The 24993-nt window shown below is 48.7% G+C and overlaps 1 protein-coding gene across 1 annotated transcript in view; it reads right to left on the minus strand.

The window, feature by feature from the left end:
- Nucleotides 1–24993, minus strand: part of LOC147121964 (P-selectin-like) — a 134669-nt gene that overhangs the window by 2679 nt on the left and 106997 nt on the right. Inside the window, exons 11-21 of the mRNA XM_085982555.1 lie at nt 23020–23205; nt 21445–21630; nt 21142–21327; nt 20804–20989; nt 20113–20298; nt 19752–19937; nt 19414–19599; nt 14986–15171; nt 7476–7661; nt 3703–3888; nt 381–506 (exon numbers count right to left, since the gene is read on the minus strand). Coding sequence (XP_085838681.1) covers nt 381–506; nt 3703–3888; nt 7476–7661; nt 14986–15171; nt 19414–19599; nt 19752–19937; nt 20113–20298; nt 20804–20989; nt 21142–21327; nt 21445–21630; nt 23020–23205 — 1986 coding nt within the window. The remainder of the gene's footprint in view (nt 1–380; nt 507–3702; nt 3889–7475; nt 7662–14985; nt 15172–19413; nt 19600–19751; nt 19938–20112; nt 20299–20803; nt 20990–21141; nt 21328–21444; nt 21631–23019; nt 23206–24993) is intronic.

The raw sequence follows: 24993 nt of genomic DNA on the forward strand, positions 1-24993 counted from the left end.
TCGAGTCTGGGCAATATTTGTCTCTCAACTAATTTCACTAAAACAGGTTGTCTGGACATTTATCTCAGTGCTGTAAGTCAGACACTACTGGCCGTTGGCCGTTGCGTTTCCTCACATTACAACAGTGACTACACTTCAAAAGTACTTAATTGGCCATGAAGCACTTTGGAACAGCCTCAGCTCGTGAAAGGCGCTATATAAATGCATGGTCTTTCTTTCTATGGTGTGATCTTTCTGTCTGGCACTCCAGTAGGTAAGTAAAGGTACATCAAGTTTTGGTGCTGCCAGATAACTCAAGATGGCACACTCCTAGATACTGTTTACAGTCAGCTCATTGAAAAAAACTATTTTACTCTTGGACTGCTGACAGTCCTAATTACCTTTCTTTTTCAGGTTCTTTTTAATAAAGGCCACAATCATACCAATGACGAGAGCAAGAATGACAGCTGCTGCAGTTCCACTTATGTAAGCCAGAAAGTTCGCTGCAGGCGGCAATCCGGGAATCACTAAACATAAAAAGAACACTAGGCTGTTATCATGGTGTAACTGGTAACCTTTGTCACACATTAGATTGATTATCTACGCATTACTGTTGTTGTCACAGCCTAATAGTGATGCATCACACCAGCAAAATTTAAAATACTACATTTGTGGGTTATTGTTCTCTGTTCATAACTACACTGATTTGTTTCATATCAGTGTAGTAACATGGCACTTTGATGCTCACCAAAGCTAACATTGGTAATGCCACATGACCTTACATCATGGCTACCATCTGCACCTTGGAAGTGTAAAATGATTGATTAAATTAACACACAAACATATGATATAAATGACAGGAGTTTGAAACTGCAACAAACCATTGGAATTATTGACAAAATGGCCATGAGGAAGATGCCAGCATTCAGCCCTGATGAGGGAGGTTTATAAAGGGGGATTTTCCTCATCAAAGCAGAAGGCCAAGGCTGCCCACACCTGGACCCGAGAAGAAATAGGAAGAAGTTATGTGCCATCAGAAGAAGTGTCAAGATAAATGTACTCACTGAAGCATATATGCATACTAAAGCTGTGGTCCCAGTGTAACTGAATTTGCTGGACTTTCTGAAAGAGCAGCTACAGAAGGTTCTACAATGTATTATCCCCTTGATATCACAGATCTTTATTCAATAGAGCCTGTAAGGCACATTGAAATGAGGACACATGACTTCCATGCACAGAGCTCTTCACAGGATGACCAGAAAAGAAAATAGGCAAATGAGCAGTATGCAAATTACTGGGAGAAGTCTGGGTTCCTCAATAAACAGGGGTGCTGCTTCCATCACTCACTAAAAAAAATGCTCATAAATATCTACTGTTTACAGGCCAAAGCTGCCCACACCCTTCAGGAGTGAATTATACTATTTTGAGGGGGATGCAAGAGCAGAGGGACCTGGGGTGCATATTCACAAATCTTTAAAGGTGGCAGGGCAAGTTGATAAAGCGGTTAAGAAAATGTATGGGATACTTGGCTTTGTAAATAAGGGCATTGAATACAAAAACCAGGAGGTCATGCTAAACCTTTATAACTCACTGGTTAGGCCTCAGCTGAAGTATTGTGTAAAAGTCTGGGCACCACACTTTAGGAAGGATGTCAAGGCCTAGGAGAGGGTATAGAGGAGGTTTTACCAGGATGATACCAGGGATAAGATTCTACAGTTATGTGGAGAAGCTGGGATTGTTCTCCCTAGAGCACAGAAGATAAAGGGGAGACCTAATAGAGGTATTCAAATTTGAGAGGTTTTGATAGAGTAAATAGCGAGAAACTGTTTCCACTGGCAAGTGGGTCGGTAACCAGAGGTTATAGATTTAAAATAATTGGCAAAAAAACTAGAGGGGAAAATGAGAAGAAACTTTTTTCACAGAGGGTTGGTAAGATCTGGAACACACTATCTGAAAGGGTGGTAGAATCATATTCCATTGGAACTTTCAAAAGGCAATTGGACATGTACTTGAAGAGGACTAATTGCAGGGTTATAGGGAAAAGGTTGGGGTGTGGAACTAAATTGGACAGCTCTTTCAAAGAGCCGGCACAGGTACGATGGGCAGCATGGCCTCCTTCTGTGCTGCAAGATTCTATGGGGGAAAAATTCAGTTGGTTTGCGCCTCCCGTTAGCGCCTTAAGAGGGCGCGAATGGGGCGCAAAGCAACTAGCGCCCGTGCAGAGCGATGTTTGCGTCGATCACAAAATTAACTAGCCATTATGCGGCGGCGCTAAACACTACCGCCACGATCTCCTGCTCCGGCAGATCATGACGTCAGTCGAGTGTGCAATGCCCCGGTAGCGGCCCGGACCGGATATTGAGTGGCGCCCCCTGCCTTACCGCCTGCCGCTAGCAACGACAGGTTGAGGGGAGCATTTGAAGGCCCCAGGAAGGGACTGGGGGAGCGCTATTTGAAGGCGACTGCTTCCTGCCTTTTTTTGTTGGTGACATTTTTGCACCACGCATTCTGAGAGAGAGACAGACTTCTGGAGAGATTCAACGCTGTGTGAAGGAGTTTTGCATACTGAGCAACACTTTGCAGCTTCATTTTGATTTGCCCTTCCTTGTATTGATTTAGAAGAGACTGTGGGGGCTGCACTCTGAGCTCTTTCCCTGGGCCTCTGTATTGTTGTTTCCAGCAGATTTGATGTACAGGTCTCTCCAGGCCGAGATTCAAGGCTGCAATGAGCAGGATGTGGATGGAGAGCAAGATCGACCCTCCCCTTTAAGAACTGGCCGACGCCATTGTGTCCGTGTTCCATTGCTGACTGACATCACATGAGCTTCACCAGCGCTCTGAGGTAGCACCTCTCTCCTCAGCCTTTGCGCCAAGAGAGGTGTGTAGCGCCTGATTTAGCGCTCGAATCAACTCCAGGGGCGATAAAAGCCAAGTTTGCAGTTGGAGGCGATAATTAGCACCAGGCGCTAAACTTGCGCACGGCCGATAATCGCACCCCAAACGAGGCGATACTGAATTTTTCCCCCTATGATTCTAAAGGTCAGGCATCCTGATGGTGGCACTGGCCCTAAGTGGCTGACAAGCTGCAGAGAGCATTGAAGAGGGAGAGTGGAGTCAAGGTGGCACCATCCAGCAAGCATCCTTCAATTGTTGTGATCTTTCATTTAGTTACTGCATTGCCCAATCCTTGAGACAGGGTTTGCAGATGTTTTTGCATGAAGCATTAAAGCAGTATCAGCTTACCTTATTTTACTGGGATCACAAATGAGGACTCACGAGTAAGCATTCGCAGTGGGTTTGGGCAGACTATTTGATTGTGGAAGACATCACGATGAAGCCCAACCCTGTGCACAGATGATGTGCACAGATGTGCACTTTCCAGCTGGGGTCTGTGTATAGCTGTCAGGAGTACAAACCTTAGTCCAAAGGGACTGAGGCCAATTGTAGCACCTTTCCCCAACCCTAACTGGAATTAGCAGACCACAGACCAGGGATCTAACCTGGGACCGTTCTAATCTATTGGGCTCAGTAAAACACTGAGCTGTGCATTTACTAACAGAGTCACCCTCTCTTTTTCTTCTGGTCCATCGCTCAATGGATCAACATATAAAACCTATTCTCAATTTATTACATAAATAACATGTTGCATTCTTATGCTTATTCTCAAAGGAACCTTCAAGTGACTTTAAGTCATTATGTACAACTGGATGTTCTAAATAGTACCTTTACAAGATGGAATCTCTTCTGGCCATTGTCCAGATTCATTGCACTGGAGTCTCAAAGGTTTTTCCAACATGAAGCCCTTGATGCAGTCAAAGTCACATACTGAGCTGTAGCTGAAGTTCCCAAGAGGATGTGAACAGTTCATAATCACTGGACGATAAATATTCAGTTCCTGACATTGCACCACTGTATTGGATTTCAAAGAGCAGCATTATTATGAACACAGTACATCACTGGCCAATAATTATTGATAGAGTCAATGGCCTAGAAATTCAGTGGCCTGCGCCACCAGTTTGCGCCCAAAGAGGGCTTTTGCGCCAGTCTGCAAACTTCAGGCGAAATTCAGCAGTGCGCTAATGGCGGCGTTAGGCTGTAGCGCTGCGCCGCCACCGATGACGTCATCGGTGTGCGCAGCGCCCCGTTTCCGCGAAGAATGCCATATTAAGTCGCGCCCGCCTCTTCAGCGCCGGCCGCAAACAGCGACCGGTACACAGGGCCTACCTGTGGCGGTAGTGGCGGTAATTAAAGTGGAAGTGGGGCCGGCCGCTTTTTCGGCAGCCGCCTGCCCGCACCTCCTTCCCCGGCCTCCTCTACCCCCCCCGGCATTGCCGGCTGGTTTCCGGGAGCCCGGCACTTCTCCGTTCTGCCGGGCTCTTTTGCCGGCACTCGCGATCGGGGCTCCGGCTGTTGCAGGCACCTCCCCCTTAAGAGAGGGAGGAAGGCCTGCAGTACCGCAGCCTGCCGCTCCGCTGCGGGTGGCGCTGCGGCCACTAGCGCGCCGATAATCAGTTTCAGCGCCCAAGCGGGGCGCCGAAACCCCTGTTTAGCGGCCGCCTTCCACTTGGTGCGCTGACACTGAATATCCCGCTTGCGCAAGTGGATCCGCGCGCAGCGGTAATTCCGGCGCCCAGGCGAGCTGGGCGCCCCAAAATGAATTTCTAGGCCTAGAAATTGAGTTTTGGCTTAGCCAGGGCTTTAGCGCCGGAAGTTAGTGCCGGCGCTAAGTCCCCCTGCGCGCGCCAAAAATTCAGCAGGGCCGCGCCCAAACGGCTGCCGGCGCTACTGAAGGGTCTTTGCGGCGGTAAATCGGCGCTAACTGCCGTTTCGCGCCGCAATTCCGGCGCTGCGGCACCCGATGCGGTGCGGCAGGCTCGGGAAGTGCAGGCCTCCTCCTTCCCTTAAGGAGGAGCTGCCTGCACCCGATCGCGGCCCGCGAAAATCTTTTAAAAAATGAGCCCGGCACCTCGGACAAGTGCCGGGCTTGCTTCTGTTCCGGGGGGGGGGGGGGGGGGGGGAGCTGCGGCCAGGCGGCCGCCGGGAAAGCGGCCGGCCGCCGCGGGGCCTTTAATGCGCCGGCGCAAAGACTCGTAAGACTCTGTTGCCAGAGTCTTAGTTGCGGCTGTCACGGGCGAGGCGGCCGCAACTGAATTTCGGCGCTGGGGCCCGTCGGCATGGCAACCGGGACGCTGCGCACACCGATGACGTCATCGGTGCCGGCGCAGCGCTACCGGTCTACCGCGGCGTAAGGGCCCCAGGCAATTTCGGCGCCGGCGCCAAATGCAGCGCTAGGCCCTCTAGCGCCGCAAAATCGGCGCTAAGGGCACTCAATTTCTAGGCCCTAGGCCAATGTTTAACCTCAAATAATGTCAAAAATAAAAATCACTTCTGTATATATTTGTATTAAACATCCTTTTTAAAATAAAAAAGCCATCAGGGTAAATTCAATGCTCGCAGCAGAGATGAGCTTGAATAGAGCAATGGCTGGAGATAGGACTACAAAACTAGTGCCAATTCTCCAACACTGGGGCCTAGAAATTGGGTTTTGGCTTAGCCAGGGCTTTAGCGCCGGAAGTTAGTGCCGGCGCTAAGTCCCCCTGCGCGCGCCAAAAATTCAGTAGCGCCGCGCCCAAACGGCTGCCGGCGCTACTGAAGGGTCTTAGCGCCTGGAAAAGGGCGCTAACTGCCGTTTAGCGCCGCAATTCCGGCGCTGCGGCACCCGATGCGGTGCGGCAGGCTGGGGAAGTGCAGGCCTCCTCCTTCCGTTAAGGAGGAGCTGCCTGCACCCGGCCGCGGCCCGCGCAAATCTGTTTAAAAATGAGCCCGGCACCTCGGACAAGTGCCGGGCTTGCATCTGTTCCGGGGCGGGGGGGGGGGAGAAGTCCGGGGAGGGAGCTGCGGGCAGGCGGCCGGCGGGAAAGCGGCCGGCCGCCGCGGGGCCTTTAATGCGCCGGCGCAAACACATGTTGGACTCTGTTGCCAGAGTCTTAGTTGCGGCTGCCACGGGCGAGGCGGCCGCAACTGAATTTCGGCGCTAGGGCCCGTCGGCATGGCAACCGGGACGCTGCGCACACCGATGACGTCATCGGTGCCGGCGCAGCGCTACCGGTGCAACGCCGATTTAGGGCCCCAGGGAACTTTTAAACTGGCCATAACTCTGGCGCTAGTCCCTCTAGCGCCTCAAAAGCGGCGCTAAGGCAACTGAATTTCTAAGCCATAATCCTTTCAAACAAGGCTTCCTGTTGGGAGTGCAGAAGCACCAAATTTACTCTATTGCTTCATAATTAGAAAATGTATTAGCATCAGTGTTTTCCACATCTCAGGCACTTAATCGAAAATCATTATTTTTAAATGGTCTTTGGGTTAGATTTTGCTGACACAAATTCACTGCCTGATTTTTGAGAGAGATTTATTAGTTGGTTGATAATGGCTAATGCCCAGTACTGCTGGAATTAATGCTGGTGCTATTTCATCATTACAAAAAGGACAGAATAGGGCAAGTGGTTTGAATTGCAGTCTGTATTGAGTTAGCTGATTTCAGTTGGGGTAGCACTCGGAAGCTACAGTTGGCCTCAGTGCTCCGGGCCAGGGAGGGGGAAAGGAGTCTGGGTGATAACAGGATTGGGATGAGCTGTTATGCCCCATGTCAACTAGGTTCCTGATACTCACTATCTAAGTTCACACATGAAGAATCATCAATCTACCAACTCCCATTTTAATAGTTTTGAAATGTCCAGAGATGAGGACAACTAAGATCAGCCCTGACTGCACACCAGTGATAATTAAACCAGGAAAAAAAAATAGGCCCTCCCTTGCATGTAGTTGGAGGCTTGCCACAGCAAAGTAGGACTTAAGTCATGTATCAAAATAATATTCAGCAAAGGAGATACTCAATAAAGAAATTTGCTTTGTTGAAACTCAGCTTCAATTATTGGCTTAACTGTGCTTCCCATCTTCAGTGCCAATAGCTACATATATGCCCTGACCACTGTGCTGCTGGGGAGTCACTCAGATATTCCATTCTGTTGATTTTTGTCAGTAGTAGAAGACAGACCAATTGGTAACAGCATTACCATCGGTAATAATCCATCAACAAGAGAAAACCCCAAGCCTTATTTTTTTGTCCAAATTAATTCACTTTCTTTGTGCTTTTAGGGGAGAAATTGCCCTATGCAATTCCCCAACTGACAGGGCTGGCAAATAAGCCATTCCTAGGCCTTTGCCAATGCTGCTCTTGGGACAGCCGGCAGGAAATAAGGGAGAACAGGCAAGGGTTAGATGCTCTCAAACTTTCCCTCCCTTCCTTGGGGAAATGGCATGTCTCAATTCACATGCCGCTCCAGTACCAAAACTTTGGGAACAATTGGTTACTACCCTCTCAACTGGGCACATGCACAAAGGAACATAAAGGAGGAGATTTTAAAGATTAAAATGTGAAAGAAGTAAGTAAACAAATACTTTAGAAATGATAATTTGTTTTTAAAGTAATCATGTACCTTTGCAACCTGGCATCTCATTTGTCCACTTCCCTGAAGATGTACATTCAAGTTTATCTGTTCCATTCAAAATGAAGCCCTCCACACAGCGAAGATCACACATTGAGCGATAACTAAACACTCCAATAGGATGGGAGCAGCTCATGGTGCCATGGTTCGGACTCTTCAATATGTTGCATTTTACAGCTGGAACAATGGAGATTTTTTTATTAGTGGATTACATTCCTTCACTTACACCTGTTGAGAATGCCAGCCATTAATAGGGAAGGTCTATGTGCCATAATGTTGCCGTGACTATATCCTGCAGAGCTAACAGGCCAAACTCAACCAAAGGACCTCACACTGATTATCTAATTCATTTAATTAAAGGAAAACATAATAAGCCTGAACCAAATATTCTTGTTTCATTAAAATGAAAATTATTGGAGAAATAACAACCTCTTCAATCAACACAAGTATTTTTGGAACAGGATAAAGCCATTAAACCCAAGAAGCTTGTCCATTTTTATACATCCGCTCAGCCTACCTATGATCTCACCAGGTCACTCAGTTCTTTCTCTCTAATGAAAATAGAAGAATATCTAGAAACCAAAGACATAGTAATGAATAGTCAGCATGGATTTCAAAAGGGAAAGTCTTGCTTGACCAACCTCATTGAATTTTTTGAAGAGGTAACAGAGAGAGTAGACAATGGTAGTGCAGTAATGTAATTTATCTAGATTTTCAAAAGGCCTTCAATAAGGTACCCCATAATAGACTGATGAACAAGGTCAGAGAATGCGGAGTCAGTGGACAAGTAGCAGAATGGATAGCTAGCTGGCTTCAAGACAGAAAGCAGAGAGTAGGGGTAAAGGGTAGCTATTCACAGTGGCAGAAGGTGTTCCACAAGGATCAGTGCTGGGACTACTGTTGTTCACAATTTTTATTCATGATTTAGACTTTGGAATCATAAACGCAATTTCTAAATTTGCGGATGACACCAAATTGGGGGGGATAGTCAATACTGAGGAGGACTACAACAAATTACAGGAGGACATTAATAAACTTGCAGAATGGGCATATAATTGGCAAATGAAGTTCAACACAGTGAGGTATATTTTGGTAGGAAGAATGGGGAGGTCACTTATCACTTGGAGGGTGCGAGTCTAGGTGGGGTAGAGGAACAAAGGATCTCGGAGTACAAATACACAAATCACTAAAAGTTGCGACACAGGTTAGCAAGGCCATAAAAAAAGCAAACCAAGCGCTAGGGTTTATTTCTAGAGGTATAGAATTGAAAAGTAGGGAAGTTATGCTAAACTTGTATTGAACCTTGGTTAGACCACACTTAGAGTATTGCGTACAGTTCTCGTCACCATATTATAAAAAGGATATAGAAGCACTGAAGAGGGGGCAGAGAAGATTTACAAGGATGATACCAGAAATGCGAGGGTATACATATCGGGAAAGGATGAACAGGCTGGGTCTCCTTTCTCTTGAAAAAAGAAGGCTGAGGGGTGACCTAATGGAGGTCTTTAAAATTATGAAAGATTTTGATAGAGTGGATACAGAGAGAATGTTTCCACTTGTGGGGAAGAGCATAACTAGAGGCCATCAATATAAGATAGCCACCAAGAAATCCAATAGGGAATTCAGAAGAAATTTCTTTACCCAAAGAGTGGTGAGAATGTGGAACTCGCTACCACAGGGAGTGGTTGAAGCGAAAAGTATAGATGCATTTAAGGGGAGGCTAGACAAGCATTTAAGGGCGAAGGGAATAAAGGGTTATGCTGGTAGATTTAGATGAGGAAAGACGGGAGGAGGCTCGAGTGGAGCACAAATGCCGGCATGGACTGGTTGGGCCAAATGGCATGTTTCTGTGCCGTATATTCTATGTAATCCTATGTTCCCTTGAACCCATTTATATTGTTCTCTTCAGTGGCCTTCTGTGGTAGTTTATTCTACAACTATTACACTTTGGGTGAACATGTTCCACCTGATTTTTCTCATTTTTAATTCCTGGCTCCTGGTATTTGAACTCTTCCCTATAGTGAACAATTTTCCTGGTCATCTTTGTGAATTCCCTCCATAATCTTGAATCATTACTTTCCAAAGAAAACATGCCATATTTCTTTATCTTTTCCTCTAACTTAAATTCCTGATACCCCGAATCATCTTTGCCGCTCACCTCAGTACCCTCTCAAGGGCAATAATATCCTGACCGAAGATAATTGTTTTAATAAGAATATTTTAAAAACTTGAGTTAACAGAGTTAAAAGTAAATACTGTGCTTGCAATTTCCTATTTTATTTTCAGCAGTTCTTCTCTCTTAATGAAATCCCAAGAGCAACCTCCACAACTGTTCTGTCAGTTGGGATAATGGAATGGTCTTCACCACAAACTTACCCAGCACTTCCAATGTCACCTTAAGGCTGATCAAGAAGAAAGATGGAAAAAACATTGCTTTTATATAGCGCCTTCACATCCTCAGCACGTCCCAAGCCCTTCAATCCAATAAATTACTTTAGAAGTTAGTCACTGTTGTTCTGTAAGCAAATGCTGCAGCCAATTTGCACACAGTAAGATTGCACAAACATCAGTGAGATAAATGACCAGTTAACCTGTTTTGGTGGTGTTGAAAGTGCATTTTTGCATGTTGCACCCTCTGTAACACAAAGTGACAGCAGTTTACTAGTTTCTTTATTGCCCAGTATATTATAGAAGTAACTACAATCGGACAGAGCACTGTTATACTAATGATTCTGCTGTCAACACATAACAGTTTTCATGTACTTTTCCATTCATACTTTTCCTGTCTCCTTTCCTCCTTTCACCCAGCAATAGAATATTTGCAGACACCCAGTGCAACACAGCTTACTCTCAATTAAAGAAAAAAGGCTAACTGAATACAAACAGAGATTGAGGCCGCGAATTTAATTGACCTCAAGGGGCGGGTTTGGAGGCGGGTCTGATGCGAAAATGGGAAAAATTGGTGGCGGGCTGCGAACTCGCCTCCATTCTGCCCACACGCGACTTTGGCAAGTGTCGGGTCATCTGCTCCTGAACTGACCCGACACCAAACGGCGGGAGAGGCGGTTAAGGCAGTTAACAGCTTGTTAACTGCCTGGATAATCCTATTTTAAAGGCCTGATTGGATTTTGGAGGTTTTTCAGCGTACTGCCTGCCTTCATAAAAACATGCCAGGTGAATTGAGCCGGGTTGAACGAGGACCTGAATTGTTGCCAGCTGCTCGAACAGCTTAAAAGCGGTCCTGCAATCTCTCACTCTTTCACATGCCACAACTTAGTACTTTGAGGTTTGGGAGACATACTGCTGCTCTACTGATCTTGAGTGTTCAAGCTGGAATCCATCTGCAGTGTGACCTCCTTGGAATACCCTCTGACCACTTTGTGTGAGCGCAAACAACCTCCATTCCTCGACTGAGATATATACCAGTGGTATAGGAATCATTTACATCCTCTTATCCTGGTCGTCAGATTCGGAGGAACAGCAGCTGCAGCAGCAGCGCAACCAGGCACAGAAGCAGCAGCGCCAACCTTCTCCTCAGCCACCTGATGCTGCACAGGGCAGAGGGCATCAGCGCAGGGCTGCACCTCGCCGCAGGAGATACCCCCAACACCGGCTTTACAGGCAGGGGATGAGCTTCCTCAACATGAGTGAGCAGCAGTGCCAAAGGAGGCTGAGACTTCCACGAGACATAGTCGCTGACATCTGCGCAATGCTGCACCAACACCTGGAGCCCAGAGGAGCGTGTGCACACTCCTTACCAGTGGCTGTCAAAGTCACCACCGCACTCAACTTCTTTGCTTCGGACTCCTTCCAGGGATCAGCTGCAGACATCAGCGGCATCTCCCAGTCGGCCGCACACACCTGCATCATGCAGGTTACCGATGACCTCTTTGCAAAGTCATACAATTACATCCACTTCTCCACGGATGAAGCAAATGTAACTGCGCATGCGGTTGGCTTTGCAAATATGGCAGGCTTCCCAAGGGTGCAGGGCGTTGTAGATTGCACACATGTGGCCATTAGGCACCCCATTACAACCCAGCTGTTTTTGTCAACCGTAAGGGATTCCACTCCCTTCACGTCCAGCTGATGTGTAACCACAGGAACATCATCATGCATGTTTGCACAAAGTACCCTGGCAGTTGCCATGACTCCTTCATCCTGCGGCAGTCTACTGTGCCTCAGCTCTTCAAACCGCCAACGCAACTTTCCAGATGGCTACTTGGCGATGAGGGCTATCCCCTGAAAAAGTGGCTCATGACACCGATAAGGAGGCCATCAAATGAGGCTGAGGAACGGTACAACGTGAGCCACATTTCCACCAAAAGCATCATAGAGAAAACCATTGGCTCTCTCAAAATGAGATTCGATGCCCTACAGTACTCACCAGCCAGGGTTTCCAGAATCATCGTGGTCTGCTGTGCCCTGCACAACATCGCTCAGCAGCGTGGCTTAGCACTGCCTGAGGAACAAGTGGCTCAGCGCTGCCTGAGGAACAAGTGGCTCAGCGTAGAGCATCCTCGGAAGAAGAGGGGGAGGATGAGGAGGAAGAAGAGGACGAAGACGAAAAGGAGGAGGCACGCTTTGCGGGGCCGGATGTAGCCAATGCAGCAGCACTCGAGCACATTGCTGGCCGTCATGCAAGGGATGCACTCATCCATGCCAGATTCGCGCAAGCTTACGCTTCAACCACAGGTAGCTGGCATATGGCTATGAATGTGTGGACGACCTTCTTAACACGCCATACACCATCTCTCCAATAAACGGTGCTTTCCTATCACTCTCAGCATCATCATTACAAATGCAAGTCGCCCTGAGCCCTCAATGTGCAACTTCCATTTCCCAGAACACATAGGCCAGAACTTCAACTGTTTGCCATCACTTTTATTTAATCTCATCACAAAAGGATGGCAATCGAAAATATACAACAGAACAAAACACCCTTGTGACTATTTGTGTGTTAGCTTCCTCTTACGTGTGCTTCTACATGGTGCTTCCCCTGTGGCTTCAGCAGATGTTGAGGTACCTTGCTCACTTTGATACTGTACCTGCTTAGATGCCTTTGGCAGGCATCCTCTGGGTTTGGGTGCCTGGGAGGGTTCCTCCACAGTCTGCTCTTCCTGCGGCTGTGCAGGGGCTGAGACGGCCATCTCAGTTGGCTGAGGACTCTGGGGCTCTGACCGAGGGCTCTCCAGTGCCATGGTCATGTGAGCGTTTGGAGAGGAGCCCACACTTCCTTGTTGTCAGCCACCAACATCCCTCTCATGGGCCACCCGCACTTTAGTGCTAGCAAGTGGCTGGAGAGCAACCTGCTGCACTTCAGTGGGGCCATGAGGACTCGTCTTAGTACTGACAGTCCTCATAACGGGGGCGTCCATGTACCTTTCATGCCTCTCCTCAATAGATGCCCATCTATCCTCCATAGCAGACCATCTATTTAGAAGAGCCACCATGTTATCGTGTGTCTGGCGACTTATGTCCTCCAAGGAGGTTGCCACCCTCTCCATGGCGGCACATTCATGCACCATTGCCTCCACAAAGGCAGTGCTCATGTTGGAGATGGACTCCTCCATTCTCTGCACACTCACAGTTACCCTGGATGCAAACCCTGTCAGAGACTCCTGCACTTGTTCCTGGAGTTCCAGCACCGCTCTTTTTCTGGATGGCCCCAGAGGCATGCAGCTGAGCAGAGCTAGGATCATCCTGCGACCTCCGACGAGGACTCTCCACTGCTGTTGCTGTCTCCACCATCTGCTGATGCTCACTTGTGAGCTGTGATACACCAGGTGACAACACTACTCTAACTCGCAAGGGCCCCACCGAGGTGTGTGTTGCTGCGCTGGTGCTGGGTGTGCTGAGTCCTGGTGACGCTGCTCCCTCAGAGGCTGCAGGTTCCTCCTGAGGAGTCGTCCAGCTCTTCCTCCTGTACAGTGGGGAGGGGGGCTCTTGATGGTCCTGTAGGAGAGTAAACGCATGAGTTAGACATCTGATTTTTAGGCAGCAGACACATCCTATTGTGCAGATGATCCAAAGTCAATCTCTATGAACATCATATGCCATTGCTGTCAATCATGAAATCTAAATGCGAGCGTTGAAAATCTATTCTGTCACCAGCTTCGTCTAGTGCACCCATTTCTCCGTTCCCCACTTCCAGCTCCTCATCACCTCCCACGATCTCGTGAGCAGCCTCCTCAGCACTTGTCAATGTCGCCAAGGATGGTGGCCCTCCTCCTGTCTTCACTCTCTCCCCCTTATTGTGGGCTAGCTTTTCCTGCAAGAAGGGACACAAGTAGAGTTTCAGTGAGAGTGATGGAGTGACTGTGAAGAATCCATAACATAGAAGCTTAGAGGGAGACCAAGATGGAGTGAGGTGCCAAGAGGAAGCTGCCTCCCTGTGCATTGTTAGTTGCTGTCATTGCATAACAGTGAGAGCGAGTGTGAGGGGTGCATAGTAGGATAGTGAAGTGATTCAGTGCAGAGAGAGAGAGGGATAGGTAAGGGTGTAAGGGAAGTAAGGGTAAGGTAGGATGTGGAGGAGCAGATTGACAAAGCAGAGTGCTGGTGATGAGAAGAGAAGGGAAGCTGATTGACGGTAAGAATGATGTGATACTCACTTTTGATGATCGCAGAAGATCATTAAACCGTTTCCGGCACTGGATCCAGGTGCGTGAACAAATGGGCCTTTCGCTGACCTCCTCAGCAATTCGCAGCCAGGCTGCCTTTGTCTGCTGAGGAAGCTTCCTCTGGCCATCGGGAGAGAACAGAATCTCCCTGCGCCCTCTTACTCCCTCCACAAGATCCTGGAGGGAGTCCTCATTAAACTGTGGAGCAGCTTTCACTTTTGCACCACTCATTGTGGCCTGGGCCCATTCAAACACAAGCAGAAACGATAAATGAAAGGCTGAGGCTGCATGGGCCCCTTAAAAACAACTGCAGCAATGATGTCATCAGAGGCGACTAACAGATCCAATCCCAGTCATTAGACCGGCCAGCACGCACGACGGGACTTAATAGGCCAATTAAATAAAAATCTCAATTCAGGAGCGGCTGAAACCAGCAGCGGGACCGGAACCCGTCCACCAGGCAACCCAACTCCAACCCGCCTCCTCTATTAAATTCGCGGCCTGAGATTCCAAAGCACAGCTCTCTGTGTTGAGAGTCCAATGATTAACTGGAGCAAAGGGGCAGTGCTTGCAAGGTATATATGTACAAATGTCTTTATTAAGTATAACACTGACATTAAAAATATCATCCAGCAAATATGTAGTGTGACATACTTTCCTCTGATACTAATGTGAGTGGAAAAGTTGGGAGACCATTTAATATATTCTCATTGACTTGCACTCACATTAGAGAGTGAAAATATAGCCTGCATCGTAGTCCCTTACAGACAAATATTGGCTTTTCCAGTCCAGCACGTTCCTTTATTCTTAATCAACAGAACAAATAGCTCAAGGGGCCCAACACTTGACAGATGTTACAGCATTAGTGTACATTCTACCTGTACAGCTGGGTGTCGGTGTTGTCCACTGTCCATTAGCACGACACTGAATCCTGTCTAACCCATGCAGTACAAATCCTTCAGAACAGCTGAAGCCACATGTTGAGTTATAACTGAAATCTCCAATGGGATGGGAGCAGGCCATCATTCCGTGTTCAGGCTGTATAAGTGTCTGACAGCTTACAGCTGAAACACAAATTTAGAATTTAAGATGAGCATGTTTAAATATACAATATATTCTATAAAGCACATAGGCCTAGAAATTCAGTTGGTAGCGCCAGCCGCTAGCGCCTTAAGAGGGCGATAAGTGGGGCGTGAAGCAGCTAGCACCCGGGCGCGGCGCAACCTGCGCCTCTCGCGAACTTGAGTGGACATTTAGCAGCGGCGCAAAACCGCAACGTCCGCTCAGCTGCGCGCGCAGATCCTGACATCATTTCATGGTGCAACGCCCTTGGTGCTCCCCGAACCGGAACTTCAGTGGCGCCGCCCTTCTTTCCGCCTGGCGCTCCCAGCAACTGGTTGAGTGGAACGGTTCCCAGTCGCTGGGGGGGGGCGCTATTTAAAGGGGGCTCTTCCTGCCTCCTTAGTGGTAACCATTTTGGACCACTCCTTCTTTGAGAGAGAGAGAGAGATTTGCAGAGAGCCAAAGGGAGAGGGCTTTCTGCTTTGACTCAGCGCTCGCACAGGTACTTCTGGCTTCAGCCCAGAGCTTTGCAGTTGGATTGATTTCTCAGTGCCATAGCCTTGAGTGGCCACATATAATGGGGGCTGCAATGGGTGGAAATGTTGGGTTTCTCCATTGTATTGAAAGGGCTCAGAGACGCTGAGAAAGAGTGCCAATCATGGCCAGACGGAGGAGGGCCAACAGGCGTCGGCACAGGAGGCCTTACCCTCCCAGGGTATACCGCCAGCGGTTCTCCTACCTCAACATGTCTGAGGAGCAGTGCATTCGGAGGCTTCGATTCAGAAAGGAGGTGGTCACTGAAATCAGCCACCTGCTTCAGAGAGCTCTGCAGCCTCAGCTGAGGAGCAGGACATCTCTGTCGGTGGCAGTGAAGGTGACAGTGGCTCTCAACTTCTATGCCACCGGCTCCTTCCAATCCGCTACTGGGGACATTGTCAATGTTTCCCAGTTCGCGGTGCATTGCTGCATCCGCCAAGTCATGAATGCCCTCTTCAAAAGGAGACGTCAGTACATTTCCTACCCCATGACCCTGGACAAGCAGCAGGAGCGCGCAATGGGATTTGCAAGAATAGCGGGCTTCCCCATGGTCCAGGGCGCCATTGACTGCACGCATGTGGCTTTGCGGGCGCCTCTAGAGAATGCCGAGGATTACCGCAACCAGAAGGGGTTCCATTCGTTGAACGTGCAGTTGGTGTGTGACCATAGGCAGCTGATACTAGCTGTCAATGCCCGCTTTCCAGGCAGCAGCCACGACGCCTTCATCCTGCGCCAGACTTCTGTGGCAGACATTTTCGAAGCTCCGGCTCACCCAGGAGGCTGGCTTCTCGGGGACAAGGGCTATCCTTTGTGCACCTGGCTGATGACCCCGCTCCATGCGCCCAGCACCCCTGCTGCATGCTGCACAACCTGGCTATCCTCAGGACTCAGCCACTGCCAGCAGACATTGGAGGACCACCAGAGGAGGAGGAGGAGGAGGAGGAGGAGCACCAAGACGGGAGGGAGGCACAAAGTGCAAGGGCCGTCCGTCAGCGGCTTATTGCAAGTCGGTTCTAGGCCCCCTCTCAGGGAATGGCTTGTGCCATTGAAAGAACATTAATGGACCCGCTCCACAAACCCTGAGCTGGCCAAGGCAACAAATTGTTCAAAGTGCAAACATGCACAATCTGAATAAAGACAATTATTTATTTAACAAACTCTGTGCCCTTCCCGCATGACAAACAAATACAGAGAACCCCCCCAAAAGACAGTCAGACACATAACTGGCTCTCACAACCTGGAGACAATGAACAAAAGAGTTAAACAAAAATGACCATGATCCTCGGCCTTCACAAAAAAAAACACAGCATTTTGCCACACCTCCTACTTTTTGGCCTGCGAGGGTGATCTGCCTTGCTTGCGAGATTGGCCCCTTCCCACCCTGCAGCTCCTCCACAATGGGACCCCAGTGGCTGCAGCAAGGCTGGGGGAAGGCTGCTGAGGGTCAGATAGTGAGCCAGCAGATGCCCTTGGGGGATGGCCTGGACCAGCTCTGGGCCTGGAGGGCCTGGCTGCTGACTGCTCCAACTCTGCTTGGGCGGCGGCAGTCTGTCCTACGGGTGGTGGCAGCTGCAGTGGAGGAGTGACAGTGTTGGCAGCAGGAATGCTGCCAACCTGACAGAGCACAGGCACGCCCTGGTCGGACAACACACTGGCACTCGCACGGGGCAGCACTGAACCATGCGCAGCAATCTGCTGAAGCACAGACTGCTGGCCTGCTGCGGCACGGCGAGGGCCCCGGCGAATCCTGCCCGATCCAGCGAGGGTGGCAGCAGTTAGTGCTCGTGTGGCCCTGATCTGTGTCTGCATCAGACCAGCCAGTGACTGCATGGCACGACTAAGCACTTGGCTGGAAGCCGCCTGTGCTGCACCGAAGTCCTGCAGACTCCTTGCCTGTGCTGACCCGAATTCCTGTACACTCCTTGCCAGTGACTCTATGGAGTCAGGCATCCTTGCCACTGCAGCCATGAGCTCAGTGTGCCTGCGCTCCGCCTGGGCACCCATTTCAGCAAGGAGCCGCACCTCCTCTGCGCTCACTGTAGCAGGACTGGAGGCCACACTCTCCCTCCGGGGAGAAGGCCACCGAGCTTCCCTACCCCTCCCCCCCCGCGTTACTGCAGCCCGCTGGGCCCCGGAGCTTCACCCTCCTCAGACCCTTCCCCCCTGCTCCCCTCCAGGGAAGACGTGTCCCCATTATGGCCATGGGCTGCCTCGGCTGAGGGTGGCACTGATGTTCCGGCTTCCTCTTCCTCCTCCTCGCCTTCCGATTCACTCACAGTGGCAGCTTGAGGGCCTGCCTCCTCACCTCGCGAATCAGCATCTGAAAGCAGGGAGGTACAAGAGTTGCTTTAGCGTGAGGACAGGGCGGCAGCGAGGGAAGCATGAGTGCTGCAATGCACTGCATTGGTTCGATAGTGGCAAAGGATGCTGGTGTGAGGCACAAGTGGAAAGAGAGAGGTCAAAAAGGTGATGACTTTATCATTGCTGTCCAGAACGGGGTCGGCATCTCCAGTGGCGACGGGGCCAATCAGCCGGCCTGCCATAAATATTTCCACTCGCTGCTCCAGATCGCTGAGGTCGTTAAGTTCAGGACGGTCTCCCCCAGTCCGTTGCTGCTGCCTCCTGTTGTGGGCCAGCTTGCCCTGCAAGAGAAACGACGGGCTCTGAGTACAGTGTGAAGCCCTGATCGTGGCTGCACTGCCTCCCATGGTCGAATAGCCCTTACAGTGTGAAGCCCTGATCTTGGCTGAACTGCCTCCCATGGTCGAATAGCCCTTACAGTGTCAAGCCCTGATCTTGGCTGCACTGCCCCCCATGGTCGAATAGCCTTTACAGTGTCAAGCCCTGATCTCGGCTGCACTGCCTCCCATGGTCGAATAGCCCTTACAGTGTGTAAAGTGGTGAATGGGCATGTGATTTTCATGAGAGGCCCATAGGTGTTGGATGAGGGCTGGGCATTGGGGCTTTTAGGACCCTTTGGCCATAAAGTGAGGTGCACATGCAGGGGTGAAGAGGATACTGGAAAGGGTACTAACCCTGACAATCCGAGTGAGGTCGTTGAACTTCTTCCTCTATTGCGTTGGGGTCCTAGGTACCATGCTGCTGGAGGTCACTCTGTGTGCCATCTCCCTCCAAGCTTTTCGATATTCATTGGGCAGCGGCCTCCTGCCACTGTCCGGAAAGAGGATAGGTCGCCTGCACTCCACTGCGCCAACCAGAACCTTCAGGGCCCCCTCACTGAAGTGCTGCGCTCGCTCCCTGGCCCTCTCCATGGTCGTAGGCGTAACAATGTCGCAGCAGGTCTGTCCAGGGCGAGAATCAGGGCTCCAATGTGCAGGGCGTGGCTGCAAGCCAAATCGACCCTCCCCCTTTAAGAGGTGACCAGCGCCACCGTGTCTACCTGCAATCGTTAACTGGCCGCATCTGCGCTGCGCCCGTCCTCGGTGGTAGCGCCTTGCCTCTCTGGCGTAGCGCCTTAGGATAGTTGTGCAGCGCCTGCTTTAGCGCAGCAAGAACCTCTTGGGGCGAAGCAACTCAATTTCGCTGAAGGTGGCGCTAAGTTGCGCCGGGCGCTAAATTTAGCGCACGCTCGACTGTAACGCCCCAAACGTGGCGATACTGAATTTCTAGGCCATATAGTTTCAAATATTGCAGACCAGCTTTACATATGATTTAAAAATTAGTATCCACCTAAAGTTCTCCAGTACCTTTACATCTGGGAATCTCTGCTGTCCACTGTCCATTAGCTCGACACTGAAGCCTGCCTGAACCATTCAGTACAAACCCTTCAGTGCAGTCAAAGTCACATGTTGAGCTGTAACTGAAGTCTCCAATGGGATGGGAGCAGTTCACTGCCCCTCGTTCAGGCTGTATAAGTGTCTGACAGCTTACAGCTGAAATACAAGATTGGGATTTAAAATTAAAATGTTGAAAGATGGCATATACTATATATTTTCTCAACTTTAAATACTGCAGGTGTAAAACCAGCTTTTATTGAAAGTTTGGCATATCATTTAAAAATGATTAATGTAAAGTTCCCCAGTACCTTTACAGCTGGGAGTCTCTGCTGTCCACTGCCCATTAGGTCGGCACTGAAGCCTGTCTGATCCATTCAGTACAAACCCTTCAGCACAGCTAAAGTCACACGTTGAGCTGTAACTGAAGTCTCCAATGGGATGGGAGCAGTTCACTGCCCCTCGTTCAGGTTGTGTCAGTGTCTGGCAGGTTACAACTGAAATACAAGTTTTAAATTGGTTAAGCATCTTGAAAGATAAGGCACATATACGTGTATATAAATATATATGTAGTTTCAAATACCAGATCAGAAATGAGAAACCAACTTTTACTTGAACACTTAATAAAATAAATGATTTAAAAATGAGTTTTTGTGTGATGTTCCTTATTACCTTTACACCTGGGAGTCTCCGCTGTCCACTGCCCATTAGCTCGGCACTGAAGCCTGTTTGATCCATTCAGTACAAACCCTTCAACACAGCTAAAGTCACACGTTGAGCTGTAACTGAAGTCTCCAATGGGATGGGAACAGTTCACTGCCCCTCGCTCAGGCTGTGTCAGTGTGTGACAGCCTACAGCTGAAATACAAGATTGGAATTTCAAAATTTTTTTAAAACATGAGACATAGTATATGCATGCGTAATATTATATAACTTACAGCACAGTGGAGATGAAGCCAGCTTTTACTGAAAAGTTTAAAACCAAATTTATGAATGAGCATTCATTTAGCGAGTGACAACTTTGTGAATGGAGGTTTATATGGTTCGTTGCTACACACCGGAGTTTATCCAATTCCCTTAAAATAAAGCCTGCAGTGCTGCCAATGTCTTATGTTGAGCTGTCAGTGACGTCTCCAATGGGATGGAGCAGTTCATTGCCCCGCTTTCAGGTTGTTATTAATGTTTGACAATTTACAGCTGAAATACAAGATTTCAATCTCAATGAAAGAGATGTGAATGTTTTGAAAACTGATCAGGTTTTCCAGTGCTCAAAAGGTTTAGAGGAGAGCAGACAGGTTTGTGGGAATTGTTGTTTGATTACACCATTTTAATATTTGATGGTTCACCTAAAGTTCCCCAGTACCTTTACATCTGGGAGTCTCTGCTGTCCACTGTCCATTGGCTTGACACTGAAGCCTGTCTGATCCATTCAGTACAAACCCTTCAGCACAGTTAAAGTCACACGTTGAGCTGTAACTGAAGTCTCCAATGGGATGGGAGCAGTTCACTGCCCCTCGTTCAGGCCGTGTCAGTGTCTGGCAGCTTACAGCTGAAATACAAGATTAGAACTTAAAATTAGAATGTTGAAAGATGGCATATCCTATATATTTTCTCAACTTTAAATACTGCAGATGTAAAACCAGCTTTTATTAAAAGTTTTGCATTACATTTAAAAATGATTAATGTAAAGTTCCCCAGTACCTTTACAGCTGGGAGTTTCCACTGTCCAATGTCCATTGGCTTGACACTGAAGCCTGTCTGATCCATTCAGTACAAACCCTTCAGTGCAGTCAAAGCCACATGTTGAGTTGTAACTGAAGTCTCCAATGGGATGGGAGCAGTTTATCACCCCTCGTTCAGGCTGTGCCAGTGCCTGACAGGTTACAACTGAAATACACGTTTGAATTTCAATGTTCATTTGTAAAGGTGAAACATACTCTTTAATGTGTATAAACAGCTTACATTATTATCACAAATGTGTGTTCATTTGGTGCAGTACAGTACCTGTACACGTGGGGGTCTGTGCTGTCCACTGTCCAGAAGCTCCACACTCCAGACTGTCTGATCCCATTAATATAAATCCTTCAGCGCAGCTAAAACCACACAATGAGCTGTAACTGAACTCTCCAATGGGATTGGAGCAGTTATAGGTTCCTCTGTCTGGGCTCCTCAGCATGTCACACTTCATGGCTGGAAAATTAGTGACACTATTCACGCTGGTTCTATTTACACACACACGGCAAAGACGAATAGTCAATTGGAAACTAGGATGTCGCCTGATTTTTCTGGATTGCCCCAGCTCACAAAATTATGTCATATGGTGGAAGTGGCAGAATTTATCTCATCTTGTGATTGGCAGCCAGGTGTCTGATTTCATGGAATTCCACTTCTCTTTATAAATTATTCTTTAAAATTCAGAACACTGGTGAAGAACATCCCATTAGTAATTAGTCTGTTCCTCAGCAATGTTATCGAAATCCATGAAGAACAAAACCCTGATGGTTTTGTGGGTAAAGAGACAGCACCAGTGTTATACTGAGCCATACAGACTAGGAAGTCTCAGGTCTGATTCCCCAGTCTGTGCTGTTAGCTGATCTAATCTGGTAGCAGAAGGATTGCTACTTTTGGCTGCAGTGCCCTGGGCTAGGAAGAGTTAAAAATCAGGCCCGCAGGAAAATATGTGTGCTCATGATAGGTGAAGACACATTTAGGCTCATGTGATGTTCTCTATAGTCAAATAGCCTAATAGCACTAAGAATGGCCACATGTATCAGAGTGCTGACAGCATGCATGCTGTAGTGAGTGTTAGTGTCTTCAGGAGAGGAGAAGACACATTTAGAACAATAAAAAAGGAAAAGCTTTCCTTTTTATAGAATCCTATCACATCTCTCAGAAACATCTCAAAGTGCTTCACATAGACTGTTAACTTTGAAATGCGGTGACTAATTTATGTAGGCAAATTGGAAGCCATTTTGTACACAGGAGGATCCATGGCATCAGGAGAACTTCCAATTCTTCCTTGAATTCATGGGATTCATCTGAACTGGGACAGGTAGATGGGGCATCTGCTTAGCGGTTCACCCAAATGACTATCTTTAACAATGCAACACTCCTTCACAACTGCACTGAAGAGGCAACTTCAACTCTTGGGGCCCGAAGTTCCTGTGGAGGGGAAGGGCACAAAGCAGGCAGATTGCCGGCAGGAACGGGACAGGATTTTGGAGTGGAACCCAGATTTGCTGAGTTTCCACCCTGTGTAAACACAATTAGGAATTCTGATCGTCTGGGGGTGCGGGGCTGGGGCGGGCAGACGAGCCTTCTGTGCAACTGCCCACACCAGTGTCCACAACCAGCTTTGGAGTCATGTGTGGGGAGTTCCTGGGCTACCCTGGAAAGTCCACCCAGTATGCCACCCGGTAGGCCCAACAAATCCAGTAATGAAAGGCTCAACAGGCACAGTAACAGAGTTCATTCTATACATTTTACGTTTGAAAAGAAAAATGATCCACCTACCCATAGTCCCTCACAGGGAATAGAGAGAAAGCTGCAGTGACACTGATTGTTGGGTGCATATATTACCTTTGCAAGTAGGGGCCTTTGCTGTCCATTGTCCAGACGCATCACATTCGAGCCAGTTTGTTCCAGACAACAGAAATCCTTCAGGGCACCAAAAGTCACACGTTGAGTTGTAGCTAAAGTTCCCAATCGGATGGGAGCAGTTCATCGTCCCACGTTCAGGCTGTGTCAGTGTCTCGCATTTTTTGACTGAAATAGAAGTTTGCAGTTTTGTTATTTAAATCAGTCTTTTGCATGAGTATCTAAACTTTTCTTCAATAGCTCAGAAAAGTATCCTTTTTGTGCATTAAGTATCTTTCCTTATACCCTCACTTAGAATCTCCTTTTTTTCGACTTGAATAACAGTGATGGCCCTATGTAAAACTAGATGCTAATTTGGTTTATACTGGGTTAAAAAGCACTCAGATACCGATCATGTTCCAGGTCACACCTAAATGGAACTGCAGTGGGGAATAGGGTAAACACTGGGGTGGGGAATAGGGCAAACACGGGGGTGGGGAATAGAGTAGACACTGTGGTGGAGAATAGGGTAAACACTGGGGTGGTGAATAGGGTAAACACTGGGGTGGTGAATAGGGTAAACACTGGGGTGGGGAATAGGGCAAACACTGGGGTGGGGAATAGGGTAAACACTGGGGTGGTGAATAGGGTAAACACTGGGGTGGGGAATAGGGTAAACACTGTGGTGGAGAATAGGGTAAACACTGGGGTGGTGAATAGGGTAAACACTGGGGTGGTGAATAGGGTAAACACTGGGGTGGTGAATAGGGTAAACACTGGGGTGGTGAATAGGGTAAACACTGGGGTGGGGAATAGGGCAAACACTGGGGTGGGGAATAGGGTAAACACTGGGGTGGGGAATAGGGTAAACACTGGGGTGGGGAATAGGGTAAACACTGTGGTGGAGAATAGGGTAAACACTGGGGTGGTGAATAGGGTAAACACTGGGGTGGGGAATAGAGTAAACACTGGGGTGGGGAATAGGGCAAACACTGGGGTGGGGAATAGGGTAAACACTGTGGTGGAGAATAGGGTAAACACTGGGGTGGTGAATAGGGTAAACACTGGGGTGGTGAATAGGGTAAACACTGGGGTGGGGAATAGGGCAAACACTGGGGTGGGGAATAGGGTAAACACTGGGGTGGGGAATAGGGTAAACACTGTGGTGGAGAATAGGGCAAACACTGGGGTGGGGAATAGAGTAGACACTGTGGTGGGGAATAGGGTAAACACGGGGGTGGGGAATAGAGTAGACACTGTGGTGGAGAATAGGGTAAACACTGTGGTGGGGAATAGGGTAAACACTGGAGTGGGGAATAGGGCAAACACTGGGGTGGTGAATAGGGTAAACACTGGGGTGGGGAATAGGGCAAACACTGGGGTGGGGAATAGGGTAAACACTGGGGTGGGGAATAGGGTAAACACTGGGGTGGGGAATAGGGCAAACACTGGGGTGGGGAATAGGGTAGACACTGTGGTGGAGAATAGGGTAAACACTGGGGTGGTGAATAGGGTAAACACTGGGGTGGGGAATAGGGTAAACACTGGGGTGGGGAATAGGGTAAACACTGGGGTGGGGAATAGGGTAAACACTGGGGTGGGGAATAGGGTAAACACTGGGGTGGGGAATAGGGTAAACACTGGGGTGGGGAATAGGGTAAACACTGGGGTGGGGAATAGGGTAAACACTGGGGTGGGGAATAGAGTAAACACTGGGGTGGGGAATAGGGCAAACACTGGGGTGGGGAATAGAGTAAACACTGGGGTGGGGAATAGGGTAAACACTGGGGTGGTGAATAGGGTAAACACTGGGGTGGGGAATAGGGTAAACACTGGGGTGGGGAATAGGGTAAACACTGGGGTGGGGAATAGGGCAAACACTGGGGTGGGGAATAGGGTAAACACTGGGGTGGGGAATAGGGTAAACACTGGGGTGGGGAATAGGGTAAACACTGGGGTGGGGAATAGAGTAAACAC

The sequence above is a fragment of the Somniosus microcephalus genome, chromosome 3 (genome assembly GCF_052327205.1).
Source record: "Somniosus microcephalus isolate GS21.2 chromosome 3, FLI_Smic_1.0, whole genome shotgun sequence".
NCBI lineage: Eukaryota > Metazoa > Chordata > Chondrichthyes > Squaliformes > Somniosidae > Somniosus > Somniosus microcephalus.